This window comes from Lonchura striata, chromosome 1 (assembly GCF_046129695.1).
Source record: "Lonchura striata isolate bLonStr1 chromosome 1, bLonStr1.mat, whole genome shotgun sequence".
In the NCBI taxonomy this organism is placed as follows: Eukaryota; Metazoa; Chordata; class Aves; order Passeriformes; family Estrildidae; genus Lonchura; species Lonchura striata.
The window spans coordinates 72,718,911-72,736,968 of NC_134603.1; the positions used below are offsets into that span (position 1 = coordinate 72,718,911).

General features: G+C 40.1%; 1 protein-coding gene across 5 annotated transcripts in view; it reads right to left on the reverse strand.

Moving 5' to 3' along the window:
- Positions 1-13,621, reverse strand: part of CTNND2 (catenin delta 2) — a 641,711-nt gene extending 628,090 nt beyond the window's left edge. For 3 of the 5 annotated variants that reach the window (XM_031503970.2, XM_031503967.2, XM_031503965.2), the window contains exon 1: positions 13,492-13,621. In XM_031503970.2, coding sequence (XP_031359830.2) covers positions 13,492-13,528 — 37 coding nt within the window. In that variant the 5' untranslated portion in view covers positions 13,529-13,621. Of the gene's footprint in view, positions 1-9,146; positions 9,254-13,321; positions 13,380-13,491 lie in introns of those variants that run through there. The other 2 variants (XM_077785258.1, XM_031503971.2) reach the window with 2 other exon arrangements.
- Positions 13,622-18,058: the final 4,437 nt, after the last annotated feature.

An 18,058-nucleotide genomic window follows, 5' to 3' on the forward strand; every position in this document is an offset into this window, starting at 1 on the left:
AGGAACAATGGATAAGAAAAACAAAGACATGCTTTGAGCAGCTCCTAGAACAGAAATGCATAAAACCATAAGGAGTAATTGCCTTATGTACATGCTTTTGGGATAGTGATATTTAGAATAATTAGGAGGCAGATGTTCTAAAATTCACTGTGAATTTCAATAGACCATTCTATCAAGGCTGACTACAAGTATATAAATGGATCAGAGTTGAGTAAATTAGATTTCTCCAGTAAATTAAATTAATTTTGCTCAGCAAACCTTCTTTAATTATTACTTTGACTGAAAGAGCAGTAGCTACAAAAGTTACAGCTAAAGTTTCATGGAATTTGTTAGGTTTAACACAAACTGTTTCAAATTAATACCGCATTAATTATGGTTTTGAGAATGTATTATATTGCTACCTGTAAATTATTCCAGAACAATAAATATAATATATAGTATGTCCCAAAATATTATATATTCTTCCAATCAAAGTCATTACCTATATTTTTGAGATATTTTACTTTATTTAAAATTAATGAAGTCATAAAGGCAACTTTTATCTAATAAACCAACTACAAAGAAAAATCTATGGTTACCTCCTGATCCACTGAGCCAAAGCCTAGAGTGCTTAGCCACCTTGGCCCCTTCCCTTTCTCTTTCCTTTTTGTTTCTTATGTATTTTGTTTATTTCTCCTTACAAAATGAACACCAAGAAATATTACATCAGAAAAGACCACTTGTGATAAATGATCTTAAAAACACTGAGATCTTTTCAGACAAATATTAGAATAGTATTAATGTTTCATTAAAATGAAAAAAAAGATTGAAAGATTGTTCAAATATGTTAGTGTGATTCTCTTACCTGTGCTAGTTATTTTGCTGAAACAATCTCTAATCACTCCAACATCAACTTGACCCTTGTTAAAAGAAGAAAAACTACAGATGCAGGGAATTCAAACATTTGCTCCCCATCTTCCTCTCTGAAATGGCTCCTTTTTGCTTGAAACAATGAAGGACTGAAAAGACTAAATTGGTACCATAGCAAGGCTTGAGCAGAAGTTGTCTGTCCACTTCTCTCTTAGTACATAATGAAACAATAGCAACCTTTGCCTATAAATGAGTATAATGCCATTCCTTACACACTGTTAATACAATAGAAGTAACAGTGTAGTAAGGGACCAGCAGCAGGGTATTTGCTGATGCTTTCTAGGCTTCATTATTCTTGCCAAAGCAAGTTCTGGTTTTGTTCTTTAAAATTCTTTAAAATACAAAGAAGGGATCTAGCGCAATTTACTTCTCCCCACAACCTCCAAATCACTCTCTTTTTGCTTATTTTCATTTTCTTAAAGATATAAAAACAGCTCACTAATGACATTTTCTGTTTTGGAAAAAAAGCCTCTTACATCACATAAAATATGTTGTTTTGGAGAAAAACAGCTGAAGTCAAACAGCTGTTAACTTTTATGCCACCCCTGCATGGGGATCAGTGTAGCAAGAGCTTTTTGCTTAAGCAACATGGAAAGGGCTACATGCTCTAGGAGACAGAGTACATAAGCAACCAGGATCCTATTTCCATGCTTGCTCCTGACCTATTATCAGCCTCTCTTGACTTGTTTTCCCTTCAGCAGTCTCATTAGACAGTTTTTTTAACTTTTCAGCATGAGGACCATCTGCAAGTATGTTTTGGACAGCACAGGTTCAACAGGGCTGTGATCTAAGTATGGTTGTCAAAACACTGATGCAATACAAAATAAGTTTGATTGCTTAGATGAGTCCAGTCTGTTCCTCCATCTGCATTCTTGCATATTGTCTCTCATACATGGTGCAGTTAATGAAGCTGCAGCACACACTTCTCTAAACGTGCCCTGGGAGGGAATTGGTTCACACCACTCTGCAGAGGCAGAGAGTGCTGGAGCACAGTCCAGCCTGTGGTTCTGTTTTTTACTGTAGAGTCACAGATTGAGGAGTGTTGAGCTCACTCTGTATTTCATCATGGGAAACACTGGGATATTTGCAGCTAGCTTCAAGGTCCTGCTCTAATTTAGGGCTAAGGTCCAGTTCCATAACAAAATTAGCCTACTGAAACAGTATCAATAAGAAGCAAATAGTTTTCCACTCAAACACTGGGAAGTTTGGCTTCCTGTAGGCATAATGGTAAGAAAGTTTGAAACAACAGCTGCAAACAGGAATATTGACGGAGTCTCCTGAGGCTTCCACTGTGATCTAGCCTGCATCTAGAAGTAGCAGCTTCAGGCCCTTCACAATATCTTTTTGCACCATAAAATTATTTCAGGGGTAAAGTAGTATCACAGGCTGTAGAGCTTATTAAAATAGCAAAAAAAAAAAATTTAAAAGGCAAGAACAGAATTCACAAGGCTGCAGCAATTTCCATTATATTCTATTTAACCCATTAGCGACTGTTTCAAGAAAACCAAATAAAAAAGTCTACTCAAAAGAAGGACACCCGCCTGGCAGAAATAAATAATAAAGAGAAAGTATTGCTTTATATGCCTGTTACATTTTGGGTAATATTTGAATGTCATATTTTGGTACTACTAAAAGCTCTGCATACATCTTCAAACTTCAGAAGCTTTGGATGTATAAATGCTCAGACTTTAAATTGCAAGTCCCTTTTATTCTTCTCTTCTACACATATATGAAAAATGTGAAGATTAAAACATCATAAATATTGAACAATGCTCTATAAATTCATTCAGCAAGGTAAGTCACCTTTTGGAAGGAGCTTCAGAAGGATTCATCTGCAAAAAAGAAAAAGCTTTGTGCTGGCCTTCCTTTCTTCAGCTGTTCCTGTGAAATGCAGATGTATAGCTGTGCCTCTGAAATACACTTTGTATCTAAAACCTGGCATTGTGAAATCAATCACAAGTCTCTAACCCTTTCCTTTCACAGACTATAGACAGAAGCACAAGCTTTGGATACTGATAATACAATCAGAAATAACCATTCATCTCCATGCTTCTTGAATGTATTTATTTCTGGGATATTGCTATTCAAATAAAAGCTTTAGAATAAAAATGAGAGAGAATTTGGACTCTATAAATTTCCCATCATGTTGTTAGGAAGTGTGGTAGCCACATGAAACTCAGATTAGAGGAAGTTCTTTGCTGGTTGTTAAGCAAAAAATGTTTGTTTTCTTACAGTGAAACACCAAGACTACAACTACTGTACAACCACTTAAGTAGATGGTAAAAGAGAGACAGACATCCATCAGGGTCTGTATCAAGGTGTAGAAACATACTTAAAGGTATAAAAGTCTACATAGAAGTGGTACAAGTTTTCAGTGGCTGTTCCCATTCAAACAAAAAATCAGCCTCAGCAGTAAGTAGTAGTGACAGCAGCTCAGCTCACCTGTAAAATTCATCGAGAACCTTCCATGTTGGAATGATATGACTTGAGATGTGTTTTGGGTCAGCTAATGGAAGCAATATCACTGCAATAAACCTTCTACTATTTCCATGAAGTTAGAGGATGGCTAAAATAATTTTATTTCTGCATCCTATTCCCTTAAATGTGCAACTCACTGTAGCTGATGCGAGTTAGAGAGCCACAATATAATTCACAATACAATTCACAATACTAGGTTTTAGACACAACATTTATTTCTGAAGCCCAGCTATATATCCACATTTCAAGACCGTGCCACTTTTCCATTTGTCCCATTCCTCCTGGTCATCTTTTTAATACCCACCACTCATTCTCTTTTGTTTAGCAAAAACATGAATGCATTGCACAGTTTATACAAATTAGACACTCCCAAACAAAACTATATGACCAAAAATCCCCTTGTTTTTGGCCATCTGCCAATACTATTTACTTATTAAATTCAAGGTGGAACCAAAAGACCATATTTAAGTAAAGATTTATTAGAAAAGTATTTGAAAAACATGGATACTTGAATGTTATGATGAGAATATTAAGCCCTTCAAAAACCAGGAGTCCTTGCTTCCTTATTACAGTATTTTACTGGAGGCATGCTAAATACCTTATGAAAAAGTGAATTTTAAAACTGCAGAAGGGGAAGAATAAATTGCTTTATTCCCAAGAATGTGTAGTTCCATAAACTCAGTCACTTGTTTTAGGAGATCTGTACAATTTCCTAGAGAGCAATTCCATTTGATGACTAGCATACTACACTATCAGGTAAACAAACCTTATACTTCTAGAATTATATTGTTCTACAGATCAGGAAGAATCTTTCAGTAAAATAAGTTAGGTAAACCAACTTATACTCTGATCTTTTTCTTCTCTTTTGCACTTCTCCACCATTTTTGCCCCCTCCTGTAATTCATATATTGAACAAACAGTATATAAACAATTAACTGCTACTGAGTTTACTTGTCATGCCTGTGTTATGATAACAGTGTAATAAGTGTAATTTTCTTTTAAAAAAATCCAAAAACCAACAAAAACCTCCACCAAACAAAGACAAAGCTCAACCAACAAACCAACCAACCAAAAAACCAAACCAAAACCACAAAAAAAAAGCGGCTGAAAAAGGTCACCCCAACTGTTACATGAAAAACATTATCTTGTGGAATTACTAGAGTCAAGTGAAAGAAGGTGGATAAATAGATAATATTTTTACTAAGGGACATTTAATAAAACACAGGGGTTCCATGGAATTAGTTAATTTCTGTTACCAAATTCAGCAAGAGTACAGCTCAGTTTTGCCTGGGGGAGATGACATCATTACATTGCTTTTGAGATTAATATGCAAGTTATGTAATGTGCATGCCAAAGAGGAATTTTTACATTTGACAGAGGTGCAACTAATTCCATATGTGTCTAATACACAAAAATAAAATATATGCATGCATACATTTCTTAAACATGTTCAAACTCAATTTTGCTTATCTGTGCAAGGTGTTCTGTTAGAACTGATGCACTTTAGTAAATAAAACACTCTAAAAAATGTATTTCTAAAAGTATTTGCTAGAAATCATAAGAATGGATCAACTACCTGTGTTGAGATTGAATTAGCATCTCCTATTCATTGACAACATAACATGACGACATAGCGGTTATGCCTTCCAGTCTGTCTCTCTGTCCCCACATTCCCATCCAGCCTTTTTTTGGCCTGCTATAATCAGTATCTCAGATCTCCTCCTTTGCTTTGGACACTATGTACAGTAAAAACAAGCAAAAAAACCCCCAAATGAAAACGAAACAAAACAAACTCCAAAATGTAAAAGCAATTATATTGCAGACTCTTTGGCTCCTTGACAAACATTGTTGCTCCAAGTCTACTCTGTCAATAGATCACCAACAATCTGTCATTTGCGGACCTGAAATATTTCCATCACCACTGATCAAAAGCCAAGTAGTCCCTCCCTGGATATTTTTAGAGGGAAGAGGGCCTCAGGCAGAGCAATCTATCAGCAATGTCAGCCTGAGGACTCCAGTGGGCAGAACACAGCTGTAAAGAAAAACCTGCTCCCCCTCACTGGCCAGCTCTCTGAGTGAGGGACTCCACACACAAACAGGAAAATCAGGTGCTTTGAAATAGCTTTGTTTAGCCAGCTTTCTAATGAAATGTCACCAGCATGTTCAGGAGTCAGATATGCTCAAAAATCCAAGATGTCCCAAAATCCTAAGAGTAGGTCAAGTTTATGTTGCACTTAACTGTCACTGTCAGGTATGGCGTATTTCTCAAGTACCAGTGTTGCACTTGCTCACCAAAAAAAAAAAAAAAAAAAAAAAAATTATTAAGTACATAAATTTTATTCTGTGTAAAATTTTATCCACTCTAAGCTAAATTGAAGGCATTAAACATGATCAGAACATGGAATTTTGTTTTTACCACACAAAACCAGATGTCTCCTCTGCTGAGTTCAAATATTGTTTTTCTAAGACACATGAAATAGAAGAAATATTTATTACTCACAACAAAAAATTCACATTCTTACTGACTGGAAAAAACCCACAAAACAAAACAGCAAGACCTATACATGCTATCTCCAAGACTTAAGGATATAAAAGTAAGAATTAATAAACAGATTACTCTTGGCTACTTTTAATTATAAGGTATTTGTAGAGAGGGAACACACAAGTCAACTAATCAAAACTCAACCTCAAGAAAAGAAAGAAGAAATGTAAAAGTTACAGTTTACACCATAGCTTTCCACTTCATCCACATACAGCACTTGCTGAACAGATCTATGCTACACAAGATACATAGAATATAAGGAAATTATTGTTCCTTGATGAAATGAGGAGTATTAGCTATCCTTTGGGTGCTCATTAGGAGAGTCTGCATTGAGAATTAAGTGCAAAGGATCCCAGTGGAAACACTCAGGGGCTAACGAACTTCCATAGTTTGACCAGAATTGCATGCTTTGGAATTTTTTTATTGAAAAAACTCTATAATGACACATATAAGGAAGGCCTATGCATCTGAGAGTATTAAACAATTGCTTATCAGAATACTGCACTATGCTTCACAAATATACCATGGCTTCATGATAACAAAGATTTTTTGGTGTGAGTCTGTTTTTAATGCCAGTTCTTAAAACTAGTGATTCTAAATTTACCCTTTGATTAGACATGCATGTTTCTAATTAAGCTCAACCTGTCCATTCTTCTTTGAAGAGATTAAAGTCAGAGTCCCCCAAGACTCCTGCGGCTCTGTGCAATAATTTACTTGTTCTTGGTAAAGGCAATAGAAGTCAGAAGTGAAAAATAAGTGCAATAAGCTGCCAAGCTTGTCAGAAACACTTTCAACCAAAAATACATACTACTGAACCTATAAGGGACTATCACGTTTATTATAGCTTTAAAAGAGAAATTGGTGTTGCCTATCTCCTACATATTCAATTGTAGGATGCTGTAAGTCATCAGTAAAACAAATGTATATGTAGTAGCTAATCCTCAAGGTCTGTGGCAGCCCCCTTTTTTTCCCCCAGAATGGGCCAAATTTTATCATCTGAAAATCACACAAGCATAGCTGAGAAGGATCTGGAACTAACCTAGTGAGCTCTAAGCAGGACAGGACTACCAAACCTTTTACTCAAAATCCTTCAGTTGGGAAGGTTAGCACAGTTAAATGTCAGAAATAAAGAAAACAGAAGCCAACAGTCCTCTATTGCTTTAAGGGTAATGAAAATTTTGAGAACGCATTCTATATTTTTGACACTTACAAAGATGTCTGGCAGCAGCTCTCTGACCACAGAGAAAAAGACAACTTTCCTAGGCATGGTTCTGGGAAAAGGCTGTGAGAAGATCAGAGAAAAGAATACGAAACAATTCTTATCTCAACTTGCTGCACCTGGTATTGTGACCATGTGGAATGTGTTATGGAGATTTGTTTACCAATGGGCAGTTTCTTAATTAGCCAATGGTGATGGTGTTTTAATTAAAGGACCAATCAAGTACACCTGTAGTGAACTAAGATATAAAAGAGGAATGGATTTCTTAACAATAATATAATAAAGAGATTAATCAGCTTTCTGTAATACATGGAGTCTATGTGAGCTATTACTCAGCCGGGGGCCCCCTGCAGCAATCGAGATGCACTATCACACTTCCAAGTTTTGCCCTTTGTACCAGCAGATGACATAGATCAGCACTGCAGCAGAAATCCACATGTAAAATCACATTATTCTTGTAACTCAGGCTTCAAAACCATTTGCAGAAAGAATTCTATGACTTATCAATTACTGTCAACCTCCTTCATTAAAACACAAACTTTTTAAAATACCCAGAACTTTTTTGGTTCTAGTCACTGCATTTCTAAGCACACTAGGTCAGACAAGGTTAGACACTGAACTGAAGGTTCACATTACCATCATGTGGTGATCAAGGATACAGGTGTTTTATCAGAAGTACTCAGAAAGTATCAAATATGACTAATAATTTAGTTAAAATTTTTCAAAATGCTCACAGACTAACCTGGATTTTGATTTGTAGGAATTCACAAGATGTACCACTCTATATTTTGTACCTACACTTTTTAGCAGCCCCAACTCCAACTTCCCATGAGACTTCAATTTCTCGATCACACAGAATCTCACCTACTACGGTATCATGCCATGCACAAATTAGATGAAGCCATTAGGCACGTTCAAAACTTGTCCTAAAGCTTGGTTGGCATATGAAATGTGAGGAAGTGATGGTGTAATTAATGTTTCCAAGTACCTGGTTATTTAAAGAAATGACTCTACAAATTCTGGCATACAAGACAACAAGGTTTCTACATGCAAGATTTCCGTGTTTAATCCTGAGGCATTGCTGAAAACCCTTAACTTGCTGTTTCGTTTGATAATAATTCTCTGACCTAGCCTTCTGCCTTCTCACTCTGCTTTTCACTGAATATGAACATCCATATCTAATGTCATGACATTTTTCACACAAACAAAAAGAAGCATGAAAAAGCTTTTGCCTTCTCATATGCCAAACAAGTAAAGCAACAGTCAACCTCTTGTCAAGAACAATTTTTTTTGAACAAGAAAATTTGACTGGGACAACAACAACCCACTTTTGAAGAAACCTGATTACTACCCAGCCAACGTGCCAGGACTTGATTAATTTATGCCATCTTCAGAAAAGTTACACTCTTCACTCACATAAATTTAAAAGAATGTATGCATTAAAAAAAAAACACCAACAAAAAAACCAAACTGAAACAAACAAAACCCCAAACAAACCCCACCCTAAACAAACAAACAAAAAAACAGAGCCACTTATAGCATTTAGGTGGTAAACTGTTAAGAAGAACTAAAAAGTTCACATGTTCTGTTTATAACATCCAGTGTATGTTTTCTTGCTTTTTAGACACCCAGCTTCAAAAATTGTAGAAGTCTCTTGGGAAGTAGGAACTAAAATACCTTCAAACTCATTGGAGCCTTGAGTTACCTCTCAGACCATCCTTGCCAGTCACCCTTCCAAACTGCTTACTGATTCTGACAGAAAGCACATGCTTTTACAGGATGAAGATTACATCCAATAGCCATCCTAGCAGAGCTAAAAGGTACAACAATTTTCTACCACCAGACTGAAACTTACTCCTAATTATTTTCCCAAGCATATTAGTAATTTGAATGAAACTACATAATAGAAATCTGAAATAAATGAACGTGTAAGGGTTAAGTCTTATTCAGTGGGTTTAAAACAATCAAAAATCCCGTCAGAATATATATTTACACTACCTGTTTATTTCCTTTGGCTCCCTTCAAAAATTCAGCCTTAAAGGGATATCTTGGCTACTTAATTGAATATCAACTGACAGTATTTGAATAGGAGAATGTGCCCATAGCTGAAAAAAGAAGATATTTATGTTACATTAAGCAGGGAAATTTAAGTTACACTATCAGTAAAAGTAATTATCTTGACCAAAAGGAAGTTGCTCTACTGTGAAGATTTTTGGAAGATGATGAAATCAATTGTAAATTTGACAAGGAAAAAAGAGTGGAAGTCAAAAACATTGAAAACATAGGAGGGGAAAATGCAAAATCCTCTTCTACAGAATGTTTTATGTAAAGCCCTTTTGGGTCTCAGATATTCTTGATTTTGGATGCTACAAGTTAGGCTCTACATATTTGTGGCTTCTTAAAATTAATTAAAACAAGTAGTAAATAAAAGTTCATTATATAGTAGAATTGATACAATTAACACAATAAACCAAAACAAAATGCAACATCAAACAGAGTTATTTTACATATTAATTTTAGAGAGTTAATACCATTTTGGCAGCTCTGAGAAGTACAAAGTTTAAAAGCTTCATTAGAAACCTGGAGGGTTTCTTGGGGGAGTTTACATTGGGTGGTTTTTTTGTTTGTTTTTGTTGGGTTTTTTTTCAGAAGCTTCAATTAAATAGGCAGCAACCAAAAGGACAAGACAATTTATTCTGTTCTATGCTTTATGTGTCTTGAAGTTATTGCTTATTACTATACTAGAGTTTTGTAAAGTAGAATAGGCAGATTAAGAGCCAGTAGAATGCACTAGAAGTTACCATGCCGAGAGCAATTTAAATAAATATTAAATGCTTTCTCTCATAGATAATGAAATGTTTCTCTCTTTCTTAGTTCTAGACTAAACTGACAGTTTATATAAGAAAAAAAAAAATGTACTGACATGGCAACTGGCTTACATAGAAACAAATAACATATTTCCTTTTCAATACTATTGAATTTAAATTTGTCCAGCATAACGCCAGACAATCTGGTCGGGCAATCTGCTTTTACAACCCATTTACTACATGAAGTTAGCACATCCCAAGGGGATAGAAGAAATTGTTTCAGTGTATCATGGTCCATTCAGATTTCTTTCCAGGTGAACCTAACTACCAAGAAGCCATTTAGCCAAAGGGTCATGTGTTTCTGCAGTGTGAGCAGAGGACTACTTACTTGTCCTGCATGGAGACTTCCTATTCATATGAGAGAAAATACTTTTCCTGATATATTTGCATTAAAAAAGGCCAAAAATGCAATGTTTTTCCTGGTATAATATCTTCTGTCATGACAAAAGCAATCTCTTCTTTAAGAGCAAATGTGGTTTAGCCCAATTTGAGAGTCATTCTGTCAATAAATAAATGTTCTAAATTTAAAACTGCTGCCTCCATTAAGGTATGTTGTTTACTTGTATCTTATTAATAATTCTACTACTAAACTTAATATTGTGCAGGCAAATAAGCATCCAAAATTCATCCTCTAATAGGATCTTAGTGAGAACTTCAAAGAGAAAAAACAATCACTTTCATTTTTGTTAAATCTCAGGTGTAATTTCAAATGTCAAACTCTTAATGATTTACAAGCACAGCCAATGGGCATCAAAACCACAGGTCCTTATTTAAGTGAAGGGTACTGTAATAATGTATTTTCCTTATCTTGCTGATACTCCTGAAAACAGCTGCTTTTGGGATAGAAACATATGCTTGAAATCCAACAAAAATATGCTGAAATTTCCACAAGTAATCAGCGTTAAAAATCATATCACACTGAACCATGAAATAGAAAATGTACCTGAAATTTAGTGCAAAATTTAACACTTATGAGTTCCACTGATTCTGTTATCTGCTCCATTTACATGCCAATCTACACCCCTACTAAAAAGGTTTATCTTAAAACCCTTAAAATAATCTGCTCCAGCACTTCTTTTATAGCACAAGTTGATTTTACATGTGTATTGAGCAATAATTGCTCAACACCAAATCATAGTCATTAAATTGCTACCATCCATCAGCAAAGGTAAATTATACAAATCAGAATTATGCAAAAATCTTTTTTCTAGTTGCTATTATTTCTATATTGTTCAACTCTCTATTAGATTTCATTATGTGAGGATGAAATTATCTTGGTGTTGTTATCAAAAAAACCCCACAGCAAAAGACAGTGGCTTGTGTCACTGATGAGCTATTTGTTGCTTTTAACATTTATTAAGGCACCTGAAAAACAGAACGCAAGAATTGTAGCTGGAATCCTCTCTCCCAAAAAAAGCATTTTTCTTACAATCCATGAAAAGTCATGCAACTGGCATTTGGAAATAAATACTTAGCTTCCTACTAGCAGCTTTGGGATGTATTTCCCTCAGTAGGTATACATAGCACAGCCTGCTACTCCTTTTTTTTCCAAGCCTCTCTTATATAAGACTGCAAAAAACATCTCTGAACAACGTGATCAAGATGTGATCTTCTCTTTTGGAACTACAGTATTCAACATAATCACATTCAACCCAGTCCCAAGCTATTAATCAACTTCTTACTAATGACGATGATCAATCTCAAGTTCTCTGCAGTTTTGCAGCTGATAGTCAGTCAAGGCTCCCAAAGGATCATGTCATTCACAGACCCAAATGAGACAGCGTCACCAGCCCTGCTCAGAAATTAGTCTTACAAGGCTATTTGATCATGATATAATGTTTTGCTTAAATATCACAGTCATTCCACGTGTTTGGGTTTAGTGTTGGGGCTCCTCCCCAGACAACCTGTGTAAAGGCAACAACAAAAGCCCTAAAGCCACTTGAGTCTCAGAGGCCCACAAGTAGGATATACAGCAGCTTTCTTTGGAGACCTGCCCTTAACCCCTTTATGCCATATCATTTTTACATTGCTAACTAGGCTGTCTGAAAAAGATAAGCCCAGCCTACAAAAGTTACATAATCAGTTGATTTTTTAAGACAGGATGAATATATCCTGAAGTACAGAATGATTAAAGATTTTTTTTCCCTCTCTTGATTTTGCAAAAGACACAACAGACTTACATAAACTCCATATAATTCTGGGTTGTCCTCCCTTTGTCTTGAGGTACCTAAGTCTTGACGTACCCTATGGAAAGGTTTGCTACAAAGCAAAGCTCAGGTTGACTCACTGTTTTCACCTTACATATAGGCTACCTATAAAGACTTTGAAAATAAACCCACCACGTGAAGTTTTTACCTTGTTATTGCCAATAAAAAGGCATGTTTTAAGGGACCCATATCAGTTACTACAGTCACTAAAGTTAAGAGCTGGGTGCTCAATAAAGGAGCCTCTTCATTTCTAAATATTTCTTCCAAGTTTTGGGTTTTTCTTTTCTGTAAAGCATAGGGTTAACTGTGACACCCTGAATCCAAACAAAGCACACACTAACAAAGTATAAGAAAATGTAACAGCACAAGATACTGTAGCACACTCTTCTGTGTATTCATCCTTCCAGTCCCTCCAGGGGAAATTTACCATGGTTTCCAAAATTATCCCTCTAACGTTTTTTTTTTTTCGTTTTTTTCAAAGATCCCTGGCCAGATGAATTTGTGTATTACATGTACTGCCTGTGCCACTGCACCTCCTTCCTCTGTGGTGACTTGATTCAGCTGAAGCTACGATTTGACCGATCGATGCAAGCACATTACACACCAGAATAAGAGTAAGGTAAGGGTAAAGGAAAGAAAAGCATCTCTCCTTTCAGCCATTAAATACAGATTAACGAAACATCACAGCGCACATCGCGGCTCCCCTCCCCACCCCCTCCGCCCGCTCCTCGAGCGCAGGATTTCGCAGACGGTGGCTTCAAAAGAGGAGCACACACCCCACACTCCCCTCCGCACACACACACACAGACACACGCACAGACACACAGACACTCGCAGCAGCGGGCGCAGGCTTCGCGCAGGGCCGGGCGCTGTCCCCGCCCGCGGGTCCCCGAGCCCCTTCATCTTTCTCCTCTTCCTCCTTCTTCTCCCTGGGCCCATGACTTCACCGCCGTAACGAGAACGTTAGTGCAGGGCGTCGGGAGGCACGGTATCGCCGATGCCCTACATAAGAAGCGACTAACGTAGCAAGAAAGGGAGGAAAGCGATGGAGGGGGAGGCCCGGGAGAAAGAGCCATGAGAAAATAACGCACTTTGTTACCTTTCGGCTGAGGGCATAAACACCGCTCCTTGCAGCCCAACCCAGCCCGGCTGCCTCGCCGAGGGGAGCAGCGCAGGACCCCGCACCAAGAAGAAATATCACGCAGGCGGGAAGGGTGTGTGGGGGGAGGGGGACGGACCTGGCACCATTACGGTGCCTGTCGTACTCACCGATCGGCGCCGATTCAGCCTGCTTGCTCCCAAACATATACCAAAACCCAACAGCAAATCCTCAGTCCGCCAAGCGAGAATGAAGCGGGGTAGCGGCGGGGGGGGCGGGGGGGGGCGTGCGACGGCTCCGGGCTTCACCGCAAGGTCCTGACCTTGCCCAGCTGCAGCATCTTCGGCTTGCCCCCCCCCAGGGCGTGCATGTGCGCCCGTGTGTCCCCGCGTCCGTGCGAGCGCGCCGATCCGGCTCCGAGGGACTCGGCCGCAGGACAGCTGCCCGCTGGCTGCCGGGGCGAGGAGGGCTCGGCATCCACCGCCCCGCCGCTGGGGCGAGGCGCGGGGCCGCTGCGGCCGCGGCGGTGGCGGCTGGGGCAGGCTGCGCAGCGGCGCCGTAGCGCAGCGCGCCGGGCGGGCACACCGGCCGCGGGATGTGGCCGAAGGAGACACAGCCGCCGCCGCAGCATCTGCCGCCGCCGCGCTCCCGCCCGCCCTGCCTCCCTCCCTCCCGCCTGCCTCCGCCCCTCCCGGCCCGTCCCCTCCCCAGCAGGAGCGCGCCCGCCGCGGCCGAGCAGCCGGCGCTGGGGAGAACAGAGGGGGGCGGGCGGCCCCGCTACCGATGAGGCGCTGCCGCCTGTGCCGGGCGGGGCTGAGGTAGGGCCGGGCCGGGCCGGGTCGCCCAGCCTCGCCCCAGAGGGGCGCGTCCCCGTGTTTCCTCAAAGCCCCGCGGCCGGGGCGGCTCTGATTTACTGTGGAAGGGGAGGCAGGGCGGAGGGCGCAGGTGTGGGAGCGCACTCTGGGCGGGGGTCGTAGATGGGGAGCAGCCCCTTGGCAGTAACCGCGGTTCCCGCTGTCATGGGTTGGGAACTTGAGGTCGACCTGCCAAAACGGTGACAACAACAGGGAAGCCAGAGCTCGTGCCCTGGCTCGCGCCTACCTCGGGTCTCTCTTCCCATGCTTGGGAAACCTAGGTGGAAATCCTACTGTGTTTTCAGAAATCTTATTGCGAACAAATAGGGTAAGGAATATGGAAGTCATGTTTTATTCCTGCGCACGCTTAACCCTTCGTTGAGAAACTTGTGTGGAATGCAATTGCAGCACTCACCTGAAAGTTACCACTCCATAGCTCCTTTCAACTCGCCGCTCGGAGTTTTGGTACCTAAACAAAACCACCCAATTTTTGGGGGTTGTTTCCCAGGGTAACCTCTGCTAATTCACTCTTGCAGCAGGCTGAGCCATCAGCACGGCACTGGGGACAACCGCGGCCGAGGCGCCCGGCCAGGGCCTACAGCCGGTCATTTATTGCCCGAAATCGCGGTCCCAGCACCTGCCCCGCAGAGAGGGATCCGCGTGTCCCTGGGCCATGGCCCGGCTCCCGCGGGACACGGCGTTCCCATCCCTCCTCCCCGCGCCCCTCCAGCCCCACACCGCCGGGTAAGTCATGCCGGGCCCCGCAGCGGTACCTGCGGCCGGGCTGAGCCGAGGCGACAGCGGAACGGCCCGACCGCCGCCACCGGGCTGCACGGCGACTCGCTGCTGCCACCTCTCGCTTGGCGTTCTCGTGGCTTCCCCAAACTGCTGCGAGCAGGAGATTCACCTGACCGGGGGTCCCACTTCTCACCGTTGGGTGGTTGCGGTGACTACCCCTCCCTTAATGTCACGGGAAGGCCGGAGGCTGCGTCTTCTCAGAGCCAGAATGCTTTATTTTAGGCCTGAGGTCACTTTTTGGAGGAACAAGGGGGGTTTATTACCATATGTTTTGGACCATATAGATGACTAGTATGTGTCCTTTCCCTGAGTTGGGTGAAGGTGGCCCACCCACCTGTGACAAAATCAGTAAGTTACAGCTGAGGGTGATTCAGCCTGGCAGCACCCCGCAATGCCAATCCAGATTTTGCCCAACTAATAGGACTTGTAAGAAGTGCACCTCTGGGCTCAAGTCTAGAGTAAACCCAAAACCTCATTGTCAGCTTGCAGTCTGGCATGTCTTGATACCTACTGAGTTGCAACTATAGAGGGGAGCTGGCTGGTGGCAAAACACAGTGGCCAATCCAGTCGTGACTCGATTAGAGAAGCTACCAACTAGCCCATTGTCCGAACTTTTGGTTGGACCAAAAGTTCATTTTTTCTGCAAAGTGCAAGCCCCTGGGTTTGTGATTCCCAGCCTGAGACAGACATGTAACTCTGAACTGAAAGTAGTGGATCACTCAGTAGTTGCCTGGAGTCACTGTCATACAGTTAATCTTCAAGATGTACTTGATAATTAAATTACTGGGTGCTACAGTATCATAGATATGCTATAGCATCATGTGATCCACCTTCTGCAGCCCAGGCTCTTTTTCAGAGCCGAAATGTCTTTCTGTCTATAAAGGTAAAGGAGATTGAAAGACTAGAAGTAGGCTGTGTCCTCCTTCCATTCCCCCTCAAATATTCCCATGTAATACGGACAGTTCATGGCCCTGGGGACTGTACACATCTGACCTAATTGTAGGATAAGCAGTGTGGGCTAGTGAAGAATGAACCTAAGACATCTGATTCTCCCCACACTGCAAAGGTTACCCAGCTGGCTATACTGACCTGACTAGTTAGTATGGAAGCTGAAATGTAGACTCTCTGTAGGGAAAGTGAGGCCTGGAGACAGAAGGGTTTTGCAAGAATCTGGGAAGTGTCTGAAATCGGTTTTTCTCTCACAAAGTTTCCTCCTTTCACATCACAGTTTTGCATGAGAGGGATTTCATCTCAAGATGTTGCAAGATTCAAAAAGCTTCTCCTTTTCCTGTCACTTTCCTCTCTGATTCTCCCTGCTGCATCACATTTCAATGTTCCCTGATACCAGGTGAGGTCAGAGAAGGGGTCAGGACCAAGCCCTGCTTATGGATGTGGAGAAACATAACAAGGGAATTAAATCAGGGTTCAATATTACTTTTTTACTGCTGTTGCTGCTGTCACGGAGGAAGAGTAAGGCAGATCAGTGAGGGTTAAGAATGTGGAAAGCAGTGAGATCCACTTCTGGAAGAGGTTGCATTCCACACAACTTCTGGAAGAGGTCTGCCAACTTTATTCTCAGACTAAACCTCTTCTGACAAGCCAAAAGCTTATGTAGGTGGAAGCTCTTCACTTTTTTGGTCAGTCCCAGACTTCTTGGATATAGACAGTCTGTTTTCTCAGGCTTCTCAGGTCTGTACCTAGAAGTGGGGTATCTGTCCTTATCTTTGGTTAACTTCCCTAAGTGTTTGTTCAAGTTGGAGATTTTTTATTTTTTTCCTTGAGAAAGATGGAAAAATAAAAGGAAATTATCATATCAAGGTGGATATTTTCTAGCATGGGAGCTGTAAAAGCATCTTTGCCATTTATATTTACCTGTTAGATTTACAAAGGTTCTTGAGCCTCCCATTTCTATTTGATCAAAGAAATGGCAAGTAAAAATTTTAGAAAACAGAAAAAAAGAAGTCGTAATATGAATAGAATTAAATGGAGTAGTAGAATTTTCAGATAATTAGTCCTCCAAATGACTGTATTATGAAAAACAATAGCAGTAACCAATTTTTCAAGTTTAGGCTCAAGGGTTCCATCTTGGAATACCTGGTTACCAGTGATAATTTTCCCATCCTGCTAACTAAAAATATGTATTTTTCTTTGTGAAAAAGTTAATCATGAGGTAAAGGATGAAGCTAGCAGTGGAGGTACCCAAGGAGAAGTCCATTAGTCAACAGTTGCGTCAACAGTCAGGACGAGTCCTCTAAAATATGGGATATCTATATACTAGTTGTGTCTGCATGTTCTGTCTTAAATCATATTTAATTTTTGTTTGATTCTTCTTGGAATGGAGTTTGGAAGCTTGAATTTTTGGACAGAAAGGAAAACATTTCTTTTCTGTTTTGACTTTCTTTAAGATTATGTTTGAATCTAAATGTATAATTCATGTGAAGATTGTTGAGGTCCTCTGTCATGGACCAGGTCCAACAACTTCTTTTTTCATGCTGAAGTCAATGGGAACTTTCCATACTAAAATGTAACTGAAGTGAAACTAGGTATATGTAATAGTAGCATGTTTCAGACAATCTTTAGGCAATCTAGAATAAAGTTGGGAAAACTTGGTTTTGCTCTTTTTAATAAACTGAAAAATCAGTCAAGTATAAATAGTTTTTTAGTTTACAGCTATATTTCAAAGAAGTTCTTGCAATTACTGTCTTATCCCTTTCTAAGAATTATTTCAAGGTGAAATTATTAAAAAAATGTTGACAACATCCACTGAAATACATTTCAGATAGGAAAGAACATGTTTCTTGAGTCACACAGTATGGTATCTTAATGAAACTAAGCTGGTAATGAATTAAAATAATTGGTCCAAATTTCTTCTCCTTTATTTGACTTTGATGTTATCTTTAAAAAGTCAAATCGTCCTTGAATGATAGTAATACTATGTGTATTTTCCATTTCTCCTAAATTGTTGCAAAATATTGTATAACAACAAAGTACCTGTAAATCCTGGGATGAAGATGATTTTCTATGCCACAATGATGACATGAAAAGAGAAGGTTTGCATGATTGTATTTGCAAAGCTTGCATTCTT